Source organism: Ovis aries, chromosome 15 (genome assembly GCF_016772045.2).
Source record: "Ovis aries strain OAR_USU_Benz2616 breed Rambouillet chromosome 15, ARS-UI_Ramb_v3.0, whole genome shotgun sequence".
In the NCBI taxonomy this organism is placed as follows: domain Eukaryota; kingdom Metazoa; phylum Chordata; class Mammalia; order Artiodactyla; family Bovidae; genus Ovis; species Ovis aries.
The window spans coordinates 46,733,037-46,746,686 of record NC_056068.1 but is presented as its reverse complement, the minus strand read 5'-3'; the positions used below and the strand labels follow the sequence as shown (position 1 = coordinate 46,746,686).

At 39.7% G+C, this 13,650-nt stretch overlaps 1 protein-coding gene across 1 annotated transcript; it reads right to left on the bottom strand.

Annotated features, from left to right (window-relative positions):
* Positions 1 to 11,404: 11,404 nt before the first annotated feature.
* LOC101119931 (olfactory receptor 56A4-like) lies at positions 11,405 to 12,583 on the bottom strand. Its single transcript, XM_004016218.5, has one exon. The coding sequence runs from the start codon at positions 12,581 to 12,583 to the stop codon at positions 11,642 to 11,644; it is 942 nt and encodes a 313-aa protein (XP_004016267.3). The 3' UTR covers positions 11,405 to 11,641.
* Positions 12,584 to 13,650: the final 1,067 nt, after the last annotated feature.

Sequence of the window (13,650 nt, the reverse complement as noted above, 5' to 3'; positions counted from 1 at the left end):
GTTTCATCCACCTCATTAAAACTGATTCAAATGAGTTCTTTTTAATAGCTGAGTAATATTCCATTGTGTATATGTACCACAGCTTTCTTATCCATTCATCTGCTGATGGACATCTAGGTTGCTTCCATGTCTTAGCTTTTGTAAACAGTTCTGCAATGAACATTGGGGTACACGTGTCTCTTTCAATTCTGGTTTCCTCAATGTGTATGCTCAGCAGTGGGATTGCTGGGTCATATGGCAGTTCTATTTCCAGTTTTTTAAGGAATCTCCACACTGTTCTCCATAGTGGCTGTACTTGTTTGCATTCCCACCAACAGTGGGTTAGGTTTCCTTTTCTCCTCACCCTCTCCAGCATTTATTGTTTGTAGACTTTTTGATAGCAGCCATTCTGACTGGCTTGAGATGTTACCTCATTGTGGTTTTGATTTGCATTTCTCTGATAATGAGTGATGTTGAGCAACTTTTCGTGTGTTTGTTAGTCGTTTGTATGTCTTTTTTGGAGAAATGTCTGTTTAGTGTTTTGGTCCATTTTTTGATTGGGTCGCTTATTTTTCTGATATTGAGCTGCTTGTATATTTTTGAGATTAATTCTTTGTCAGTTGCTTCGTTTGCTATTATTTTCTCCCATTCTGAAGGCTGTCTTTTCACCTTGCTTATAGTTTCCTTCATTGTGCAAAAGTTTTTAAGTTTAATTAGGTCCCATTTGTTTATTTTTGCTTTTATATCCACTACTCTGGGAGGTGGGTCATAGAAAATCCTGCTGTGATTTAAGTCAGAGAGTGTTTTGCCTATATTCTCCTCTAGGAGTTTTATAGTTTCTGGTCTTACACTTAGCTCTTTAATCCATTTTGAGTTTATTTTTGTATTTGCTGCTAGAAAGTGTTCTAGTTTCATTCTTTTACAGGTGGTTGACCAATTTTCCCAGCACCATTTGTTAATGAGATTGTCTCTACTCCATTGTATATTCTCGCCTCCTTTATCAAAGATAAGGTGTCCATAGGTGCATGGATTTATCTCTGGGATTTCTATTTTGTTCCATTGATCTATATTTCTGTCTTTGTGCCAGTACCATACTGTCTTGATGACTGTAGCTTTGTAGTAGAGCCTGAAGTCAGGTAGGTTGATTCCTCCAGTTCCATTATTCTTTCTCAAGATTGCATTGGCTAGTCAAGGTTTTTTGTGTTTCCATACAAATTGTGAAATTATTTGTTCTAGTTCTGTGAAAATACCGTTGGTAGCTTGATACGGATTGCACTGAATCTATGGATTGCTTTAGATGGTATACTCATTTTCACTATATTGATTCTTCCAATCCATGAACATGGTATATTTCTCCATCTATTTGTGTCATCTTTTGTTTCTTTCATCAGTGTTTTATAGTTTTCTATATATAGGCATTTTGTTTCTTTAGGTAGATTTATCCCTACAGAAAATTAGCAAAGAAACACAAACTTTAAATGATACAATGGACCAGGTAGACCTAATTGATATCTATGTTTTTTCTTCATGGCAGTTGGCACAAATTCAGACGTTAACAATATGCCTCTAATAATTCAAGAAGGACTACTCTCTAGTCAGACTCCCAGTCCAAACTTCCATGAGCTCAGTTGACCCACAATCTAATGTGCTCATGCTCTTCTGATATCAGTGATCTTCAGGGTCTTCACATACTAACAGCTGCAGCTATAATAACATTCTCTGAAGTAGACAGTAAGTAAAGTTGAGGACCAAACTGCAAGTGTCACTTATGCTTGGCTTTCCAATGTACTGTTCCCAAAAATACTTACAGAGAGAGTCTGTGCCAAATAATAGTAACCGTTCGACAACCCAGCTGCTTTCAGACAATGTGTGACTCCTCCACTTGGCCTCCCACCCTGGCTTTACCCAGATGAAGATGCTGTGTCTATAACAGTCACTGTTATGCAGCTGGAAACGTGAAGAGTTGGTTTAAGAATACTGCTCCCTTGGGTTCCTGCCTCCCTGCAGATACACACACACTTTCAGTATAAAAAGAGAGAATTTTGCATTTAAACTCAGATGAAATGAGAAATCAGTGACCAGCTTACATTTTCTCTTGAGATGTCTGAGAGTTACATAAACTGAGATACTATTGGTGATGGAAAGAAGTATCACTCAGAGACTTGGAAGATGTATTTAAGAGATCCTTTAAAAAGACAAATGTCATTAGATAAGAAATGACTTCTTCCTACATATTAGCTACATTCTAGAAAAACTGTTTTTTTAAATAAGTACTTTATGATGATTTATTTTACTATTGAGTGAAAGTGTTAGTGGCTCAGTCATGTCTGACTCTTGGCAACCCCATGGACTGTATAACCTGCCATGCTCCTCTGTCCATGTAATTCTCCAGGCAAGAATACTGGAGTGGGTAGCCATGCCCTCTTCTAGGGAATCCTCCCACCCCAGAGACCTAACCCAGGTCTCCTGCATTAAAAGCAGATTGTTTACCATTTGAGCCATGAGGGAAACTATTAATTTTTAGTTATTAAATTTTATAAATATCTTTTTTAATTTATTTATATTTTAATTGAAGGATAATTTCTTTACAGAATTTTGTTGTTTTCTGTCAAACCTCAACATGAATCAGCCATAGGTATACATATATCCCCTCCCTCTTGAACCTAGAAATATCTTTACACAGGAAAAAATATGTCACTTAAGTAAAAACAAATATATGGATAAATAGAAACTTTCTATTCCCTAGTTTCACAAAATTTCACCCAAAAAATGAAGCAGCAATAGTAAGGTGAATAATTGTAGGGATGTGTAGTAAATCTGTAAGCACACGTAGAAGGACATATCCTGAAAATAATGAGCACGGAACAACTGGAAAAGTGGTCATATAGGAGAGCACTTGAGAAGTTTTGTACTGGGTTAGAATTAGTTTTGGGAATTGTGAAACAGAGAAGAGAGAGCAGTTTAAAGCTATTGTTTTGATGAAAGACAATACCATGGAAGTAAATTATTTAATAATTTTTTAAAGAATGACTAACTTCATCATGGGCTTCCCAGGTGGCTCAGTGGTAAAAGAACACCCCTGCCAATGCAGGAGACACAGCAAATGTGGGTTTGACCCCTGGGTGGGAAGTATACCCTGGAGTAGGAAATGGCAACCCACTCCAGTATTCTTGTCTATAAAATTTCATGGACAGAGAAGCCTTGCAGGCTATAGTCCACAGAGTTGCAATGAGTTGGACATTACTGAGCCACTGAGCACACAGCTTCATCATAGACCAGCTATACTAGAGAATATCCTCAAATGATTTATAAAATAACATATACTGCTGCTGCTGCTGCTGCTGCTGCTGCTGCTGCTGCTGCTGCTGCTGCTGCTGCTAAGTCACTTCAGTCGTGTCTGACTCTGTGCAACTCCATAGACGGCAGCCTACCAGGCTGCCCTGTCCCTGGGATTCTCTGGGCAAGAATACTGGAGTGGGTTGCCATTTCCTTCTCCAATGCATGCGTGCATGCTAAGTCACTTCAGTCGTGTCTGAATCTGTGCGACCCTATGGACAGCAGCCCACCAGGCTCCCTTGTCCATGGGATTCTCCAGGCAAGAATACTGGACTGTTCAAAAAGGGGTATGGTCACAAAAAGGAGCAAATTAATCCTAGGACTACTGACCAAAATCTGAATCTCCACTATTTTTAGGGTGATCATGGAAGGAATTGCAAAGAGTAAAATCCACTTATCTTTGTTCAATTAATCCACTAATTTGTAAGTCTGAATTCTATGGGAAGACAAGGTAGCACCAGGACAGGATATAAGAATTGACACAACAAGGCTGAAAGTAGAATGAGAAAGTCAATTTAACTATATATCTAAGATAAGCAGGTCTAATCACACTAGGACCACAGCCTTGTTCAACTCAATGAAACTAAGCCATGCCCTGTGGGGCCACCCAAGACGGGTGGGTCATGGTGGAGAGGTCTGACAGAAGGTGGTCCACTGGAGAAGGGAATGGCAAACTACTTCAGTATTCTTGCCTTGAGAACCCCATGAACAGTATGAAAAAGCAAAATGATAGGATACTGAAAGAGGAACTCCCTAGGTCAGTAGGTGCCCAATATGCTACTAGAGATTAGTGGAGAAATAACTCCAGAAAGAATGAAGGGAGGGAGCCAAAACAAACAAGCAAACAAACAAAAAATAGCCAGTTGTGAATGTGACTGGTGAGAGAAGCAAGGTCTGATGCTGTAAAGAGCAATATTGCATAGGAGCCTGGAATGTTAGGTCCATGAATCAAGGCAAATTGGAAGTGGTCAAACAGGAGATGGCAAGAATGAACATTGACAACCTAGGAATCAGTGAACTAAAATGGACTGGAATGGGTGAATTTAACTCAGATGACCATTATATCTACTACTGTGGGCAGGAATCCGTTAGAAGAAATGGAGTAGCCACCATGGTCAACAAAAGTCCGAAATGCAGTTCTTGGATGCAATCTCAAAAAGGAAAGAATGATCTCTGTTTGTTTCCAAGGCAAACCATTCATATGAAAGTAATCCAAGTCTATGCCCCAACCAGTAATGCTGAAGAAGCTGAAGTTAAACAGTTCTATGAAGACCTACAAGACCTTTGAGAACTAACACCCAAAACAGATGTCCTTTTCATTATAGGGGACTGGAATGCAAAAGTAGGAGGTCAAAAAACACCTGGAGTAACAGGCAAATTTGGCCTTGAAATGCAGAATGAAGCAGGGCAAAGACTAATAGACTTTTGCCAAGAGAATGCACGGGTCATAGCAAACACCCTCTTCCAACAACACAAGAAAAGACTCTACACATGGACATCACCAGATGGTCAACACCAAATCAGATTGATTATATTTTTTGCAGCCAAAGATGGAGAAGCTCTATACAGTCAACAAAAACAAGACCAGGAGCTGATTGTGGCTCAGATCATGAACTCCCTTATTGCCAAATTCAGACTTTAATTGAAGAGAGTAGGGAAAACCACTAGACCATTCAGGTATGACCTCAATCAAATCCCTTATGATTATACAGTGGAAGTGAGAAATAGATTTAAGGAACTAGAGCTAATAGATAGAGTGCCTGATGGACTATGGCAAAGGTTCATGACAATGTACAGGAGACAGGGATCCAGACCATCCGCATGGAAAAGAAATGAAAAAAAGCAAAATGGCTGACAAACCATTAGCCAGACTCATCAAGAAGCAAAGAGAGAAAAATCAAATCAATAAAATTAGAAATGAAAATGGAGAGATCACAACAGACAACACAGAAATACAAAGGATCATAAGAGACTACTATCAGCAGTTGTATGCCAATAAAATGGACAACGTGGAAGAAATGGACAAATTCTTAGAAAAGTACAATTTTCCAAAACTGAACCAGGAAGAAATCGAAAATCTTAACAGACCCATCACAAGCACGGAAATTGATACTGTAATCAGAAATCTTCCAGCAAACAAAAGCCCAGGTCCAGATGGCTTCACAGCTGAATTCTACCAAAATTTCGAGAAGAGCTAACACCTATCCTACTCAAACTCTTCCAGAAATTGCAGAGGAAGGTAAACTTCCAAACTCATTCTATGAGGCCACCATCACCCTAATACCAAAACCTGACAAAGATGTCACAAAAAAGAAAACTACAGGCCAATATCTCTGATGAACATAGATGCAAAAATCCTCAACAAAATTCTAGCAATCAGAATCCAACAACACATTAAAAAGATCATACACCACGACCAAGTGGGCTTTATCCCAGGGATGCAAGGATTCTTCAATATCCGCAAATCAATCAATGTAATTCACCACATTAACAAATTGAAAATAAAAACCATATGATTATCTCAATAGATGCAGAAGGCCTTTGACAAAATTCAGCATCCATTTATGATAAAAACTCTCCAGAAAGCAGGAATAGAAGGAACATATCTCAACATAATAAAAGCTATCTATGACAAACCCACAGCAAACATTATCCTCAATGGTGAAAAATTGAAAGCATTTCCCCTAAAGTCAGGAACAAGACAAGGTGTCCACTTTCACCGCTACTATTCAACATAGTTCTGGAAGTTTTGGCCACAGCAATCAGAGCAGAAAAGAAATAAAAGGAATCCAAATTGGAAAAGAAGAAGTAAAACTCTCACTGTTTGCAGATGACATGATCCTCTACATGGAAAACCCTAAAGACTCCACCAGAAAATTACTAGAACTAATCAATGAATATAGTAAAGTTGCAGGATATAAAATCAACACACAGAAATCCCTTGCATTCCTATACACGAATAATGAGAAAGTAGAAAAGAAATTAAGGAAACAATTCCATTCACCATTGCAACGAAAAGAATAAAATACTTAGGAATATATCTACCTAAAGAAACTAAAGACCTATATATAGAAAACTATAAAACACTGATGAAAGAAATCAAAGAGGACACTAATAGATGGAGAAATATACCATGTTCATGGATTGGAAGAATCAATATAGTGAAAATGAGTATACTACCCAAAAGCAATTTACAAATTCAATGCAATCCCTATCAAGCTACCAGGCACATTTTCACAGAACTAGAACAAATAATTTCAAGATTTGTATGGAAATACAAAAACCTCGAATAGCCAAAGCAATCTTGAGAAAGAAGAATGGAACTGGAGGAATCAACTTGCCTGACTTCAGGCTCTACTACAAAGCCACAGTCATCAAGACAGTATGGTACTGGCACAAAGACAGACATATAGATCAATGGAACAAAATAGAAAGCCCAGAGATAAATCCACACACATATGGACACCTTATCTTTGACAAAGGAGGCAAGAATATACAATGGAGTAAAGACAATCTCTTTAACAAGTGGTGCTGGGAAAACTGGTCAACCACTTGTAAAAGAATGAAACTAGATCACTTTCTAACACCGCACACAAAAATAAACTCAAAATGGATTAAAGATCTAAATGTAAGATCAGAAACTATAAAACTCCTAGAGGAGAACATAGGCAAAACACTCTCAGACATAAATCACAGCAGGATCCTCTATGATCCACCTCCCAGAATTCTGGAAATAAAAGCAAAAATAAACAAATGGGATCTAATTAAAATTAAAAGCTTCTGCACAACAAAGGAAAATATAAGCAAGGTGAAAAGACAGCCTTCTGAATGGGAGAAAATAATAGCAAATGAAGCAACTGACAAACAACTAATCTCAAAATATACAAGCAACTTCTGCAGCTCAACTCCAGAAAAATAAACGACCCAATCAAAAATGGGCCAAAGAACTAAATAGACATTTCTCCAAAGAAGACATACGGATGGCTAACAAACACATGAAAAGATGCTCAACATCACTCATTATTAGAGAAATGCAAATCAAAACCACAATGAGGTACCACTTCACACCAGTCAGAATGGCTGCGATCCAAAAATCTGCAAGCAATAAATGCTGGAGAGGGTGTGGAGAAAAGGAACCCTCCTACACTGTTGGTGGGAATGCAAACTAGTACAGCCACTATGGAGAACAGTGTGGAGATTCCTTAAAAATTGCAAATAGAACTACCTTATGACCCAGCAATCCCACTTCTGGGCATACACACCGAGGAAACCAGAATTGAAAGAGACACATGTACCCCAATGTTCATCGCAGCACTGTTTATAATAGCCAGGACATGGAAACAACCTAGATGTCCATCAGCAGATGAATGGATAAGAAAGCTTTGGTACATATACACAATGGAGTATTACTCAGCAGTTAAAAAGAATTCATTTGAATCAGTTCTGATGAGATGGATGAAACTGGAGCCGATTATACAGAGTGAAGTAAGCCAGAAAGAAAAACACCAATACAGTATACTAACACATATATATGGAGTTTAGGAAGATGGCAATGACGACCCTGTATGCAAGACAGGGAAAGAGACACAGATGTGTATAACGGACTTTTGGACTCAGAGGAGAGGAGAGGTGGGAAGATTTGGGAGAATGACATTCTAACATGTATACTATCATGTGAATTGAATCGCCAGTCTATGCCTGACGCAGGATGCAGCATGCTTGGGGCTGGTGCATGGGGATGACCCAGAAAGATGTTATGGGGAGGGAGGTGGGAGGGGGTTCATGTTTGGGAATGCATGTAAGAATTAAAGATTTTAAAATTTAAAAAAAAAAAAATAAATAAAGCATTTTAAAAAATGTTAAAAAAAAAAAAAAAAAAAGCAAAATGGCTGTCTGGGAAGGCCTTACAAATAGCTGTGAAAAGAAGAGAAGCAAAAAGCAAAGGAGAAAAGAAAAGATATAAGCATCTGAATTCAGAGTTCCAAAGAATAGCAAGAAGAGATAAGAAAGCCTTCCTCAGAGATCAATGCAAAGAAATAGAGGAAAACAACAGAATGGGAAAGACTAGAGATCTCTTCAAGAAAATTAGAGATACCAAGGGAACGTTTCAAGCAAAGATGGGCTCGAAAAAGGACAGAAATGGTCTGGACCTAACAGAAGCAGAAGATATTAAGAGGTGGCAAGAATACACAGAAGAACTGTACAAAAAAGATCTTCATGACCAAGATAATCACAATGGTACGATCACTCACCTAGAGCCAGACATCCTGGAATGTGTAGTCAAGTGGGCCTTAGAAAGCAGCACTACGAACAAAGCTAGTAGAGGTGATGGAATTCCAGTTGAGCTATTTCAAGTCCTGAAAGATGATGCTGTGAAAGTGCTGCACTCAATATGTCAGCAAATTTGGAAAACTCAGCAGCAGCCACAGGACTGGAAAAGGTCATTTTTCATTCCAATCCCAAAGAAAGGCAATGCCAAAGAAAGCTCAAGCTACCGCACAATTGCACTCATCTCACACAATAGTAAAGTGAACTTCCAGATGTTCAAGCTGGTTTTAGAAAAGGCAGAGGAACCAGAGATCAAATTGCCAACATCCACTGGATCATCAAAAAGCAAGACAGTTCCAGAAAAACATCTATTTTTGCTTTATTGACTATGCCAAAGCCTTTGACTGTGTGGATCACAATCAACTGTGGAAAATTCTGAAAGAGATGGGAATACAGACCACCTGACCTGCCTCTTGAGAAACCTATATGCAGGTCAGGAAGCAACAGTTAGACATGTTGCTTGGATGTGGAACAACAGACTGGTTCCAAATAGGAAGAGGTGTACATCAAGACTGTATATTGCCACCCTGCTTATTTAACTTATATGCAGAGTACATCATGAGAAACGCTGAGCTGGAAGAAGCACAAGCTGGAATCAAGATTGCCAGGAGAAGTATCGATAACCTCAGATATGCAGATGACATCACCCTTATGGCAGAAAGTGAAGAGGAACTCAAAAGCGTCTTGATAAAAGTGAAAGAGGAGAGTGAAAAAGTTGGCTTAAATCTCAACATTCAGAAAACGAAGATCATGGCATCTGGTCCCATCACTTCATGGGAAATAGATGGGGAAACAGTGGAAACAGTGTCAGACTTTATTTTGGGGGGCTCCAAAGTCACTGCAGATGATGATTGCAGCCATGAAATTAAAAGACGGTTACTCCTTGGAAGAAAAGTTATGACCAACCTAGATGGCATATTGAAAAGCAGAGACATTACTTTGCCAACAAAGGTCCGTCTAGTCAAGGCTATGGTTTTTCCAGTGGTCATGTATGGATGTGAGTGTTGGACTGTGAAGAAAGCTGAGTGCCGAAGAATTGATGCTTTTGAACTATGGTGTTGGAGAAGACCTTTGAGAGTCCCTTGGACTGCAAGGAGATCCAACCAGTCCATTCTGAAGGAGATCAGCCCTGGGATTTCTTTGGAAGGAATGATGCTAAAGCTGAAATTCCAGTACTTTGGCCACCTCATGGGAAGAGTTGACTCATTGGAAAAGACTCTGATGCTGGGAGGGATTAGGGGCAGGAGGAGAAGGGGACAACAGAGGATGAGATGGCTGGATGGCATCACCGACTCGATGGACATGAGTTTGAGTGAACTCCAGGAGATGGTGATGGACAGGGAGGCCTGGCATGCTGCGATTCATGGGATCGCAAGAGTCAGATATGACTGAGCGACTGAACTGACTGACTGAAGATAAGCAGGAGAGAATGGGAATGCACATGGTACCTGAAATATGATAGAAAAGTCAGGTAGGACAAGATGAAGTCAGAAGTTGACAAAGTACATCTGAAAAAAGAATACTCATTTTCACTTAAAATATGCCCATACACACACACACACACACACACACACACACACACACACACACACACACACGAGTCATTGTTAATTTTCTTTTATTCATTAAAAAGAAGGAAAGAACTATGAGACATTCATGTTCCAGAGAAATGACATTAGATAAGTAACGAGATCTGGCAGAACTAAGGGAGACAGCTCTATTCACTCAACTATAAGAATCGAAGTTTCAGAGCCAGCTTCTACATCACCACAAGAGATACATCCATGGCACAAACCAGTTTGAACTGTGTCAGGTGGAACTAAGAGATCTAACATATAGCAAAGTATTAAGCAATTAAAGAAACTGAGAACCATTGAAAATGATTACAGTAACATTTATTTCTCTTTTTTCTTGTAACTGAAGTACAATATTAGTTTTAGGTATACAACATAGTGATTTGCTATTTTTACACATTACAAAATGATCACCATGGTAAGTCTAGGTACCATCTGTCACCACGCAGAGTTATTACAATACTATTGGCTATATTTCCTACACTGTGCACTACATTTATTTTATAGATGAAATTTTTTATTTCTTAATGCCCTTTATCTATCTCACCTGTTCCTACCCTCACACACACACACATACACGCATGCAACACACACAACACACAATGCTCATCCCTTCTGACAGTAACCAAAAATCAGGTGTTGGCAAGGATGTGGAGAAAAGGGGACCCTTGCGCACTATTGGTGGGAATGTAAATTGCTGCATCTACAATGTACAAAAGTTGACAAGTCCCTCTCAAAAAAACTAAAAATAGAACTACCATATGATCCAGAAATTCCACATCTGGGTGTTTATCCAAAGAAAAGGAAGACACTAATTCAAAAAGATACATGCACCCTTATGTACATTGAGGCATTATTTACAATAGCCCAGATATGGAAGCAGCTTGAATGTCCATCTATACATAAATGGATAAAGAAAATGTGGTTATATATAAACAACTAACTATTATGCAGGCATTTTTTAAAAGAATAAAATTTTGCCATTTGAAACAAAATTAGACCTAGAGGACATGCTAAGTGAAAGAAGTCAGACAGAGAAGGGACAAATACTACATGATTTCACTTATATATGAAATCTAAAAAGTAAGACCAACAAACAAAACACAATAGAAGCAAACTCATAGAAACAGTTTTTCTTTATTTGAAAAATAATATCACTCTAGTTAAGCTCTTGTAACTATGGCTTGATAAGTCCCTCTTACATAGATAAGGCCAGGGGAAACATTCAGGTAACTCCAGAATGCAAAAGACTAAGTTTCCAGTAAGTGAAATAGAAAGTAGGAACCAAGTTACGGATATCTTCATAATCAACTCTAACACTGGAGAAAGCAACATCGAAACTTATTCCCGCAGTTATGCCTCAGGATAATCATTGCCTGTTAGCAATTTCTGTTCCCAAGATTAGGACTCTCACATTTTACCTCTTATAACCTCCTGAGCAGTTTCTGGATTCCCTGCTTGATCTCCTTGGTTCTCATACCATAAACAATGGGATTCAGAGCTGGGGGGATGAGGTGGTGCAGGATGTTGAGCAGGATGGGGACATCTGGGGGAATCCTCTTCCTGGCCAGGTTAGTGATGACCAGGACCAGCAGGACTGTGCTGAAGAAGAGGATGAGGATGAAGTGAGAACCACAGGTGCTCAGGGCCTTAGCAGCAGCTCCCTCAACCTTGATCTTTAGCACAGCTTTCAGGATACAAGAGTACGAGAGAATGATAAGGATGAGGTCAGAGCCCAGTAGGGTCCAGCCTGCCACAAACCGGTAGAGCCGATTGAAGGTGATGTCATCACAGGAGAGTTTGGACACAGACAGGTTAGTGCAGATGCAGTTCTTGATGGTGTTCTCCGCACAGTATCTCAGTCGGGAGGAAAGAATGCGGATAGGTATAGTAACAAGGCCATTCCGGGCCACTACAAAGATGGCAGCCCTAGCTACAAATTGGTTAGTGATGACAGACGGGTAATGCAGAGGGTTGCAGATGGCCACATAGCGGTCATAGGCCATGACCATGAATGTGCAGGACTCCATGGTCAGGAAACTGTTCATGATGAACATCTGGAGGAAGCAGCCTGAGAAACTGATGGCTTTATTGTCAAACCAGAAGATGGCCAGGACCTTGGGGATGATGGTGAGGCAGAGCACCATGTCCAGCAGGGAGAGGAGGCTAAGCAGGTAGTACATGGGCTCGTGCAGAGAGGCCTCCAGCCGGATGGTGATCAGGAGGGTGGCGTTGGCCCCCATGGCCAGGAGGAAGAGGAGACTGAGGGGCAGGGACAGCCAGTGCTGCCAGCTCTGGTAGTTAGGGAAGCAGATGAGGAGGAATTCGGAGACTAGGGGAGAGGAGTAGTTGCTGAGTGATCCCATGTAATTTTGATCACAGCTGACCCTTTGGAAAATCTGAAAGACAAGAAAAAATCCATTCCGACAACATGACTACCTATGGGAAAGTAACTTATTTTCCAAAGAACCACTGGAAAAATGATAATAGTGGAGTGAATATTTCATAAGTATAAACGCATCACTTTTAAAATATAAACTCATTTATTCTATTAAAATTCTACAAATAAAATGATAGTAAAATGACCATATTTCCACTTTAGCTTGAATAATTCCCATTTTTCCCCTTCTCATTGTTCACAGTTTCCCAACTTCTGAATCTCAAATCTGAATTTACAGCTGAAGCTCTTAGCCACTAAAATTTCTGCCTCTATCTACAAAAACACTTATATAGGCCTTGATGCTGTATCAGCATAGGCCCCACATGAATGCCTATTGTTGTTCTTCCAGCAAGAGAGGACAATACAGGCAAAGCAGAAACCAGGCCTATGTGCCTCGCCAGAAAATACCAGACTTGAGAATTATGACTATCATTTTACAGAAAATTGCACCTTAGAGAGTTCTAAAAAGAAAAATTTTGCAATAAGAATGTATGGAAAAGTCTCCTAATGCAAGCAGTTGAGAGAAGAAAAAGAAATTTTAGGCGTCAATGTATGTGCACGCTAAGTACTTTCAGTCGCGTCTGACTCTTTGCGACCCCATGGACTGTAGTACTCCAGTCTTCTCTGTCCAGGGGATTTTCCAGGCAAGAATACTGGAGTGGGTTGCCATGCCCACCTCCAGGGGATTTTCCCAACCCAAGGATGGAACCCAGGTCTTCTGCAGCTCCTGCATTGCAGGTGGATTCTTCACTGCTGAGCCACCAGGGAAGCCCCTTAAGAGTCAACAGTTTGGGTTTACAGGTACTATTATAGGAGTGAGTGATAGCAGCTCGTGCTGAATTTATCTGACCACACATGGATTCCCCATCATTCACAAACACAGATAAACAGATTTCCACGTGTTCCTGGCCTGGTTCACTATAACCACTTATGAATAAATCTAAGATACTTATGAAATCACCTTATAAATGATTGTCATACTAAAACTTAGAA

What these genes read in the sequence shown, in the direction of transcription:
- LOC101119931 (XM_004016218.5), bottom strand. Translation starts at nt 12,583, where the DNA reads ATGGGATCACTCAGCAACTACTCCTCTCCCCTAGTCTCCGAATTCCTC.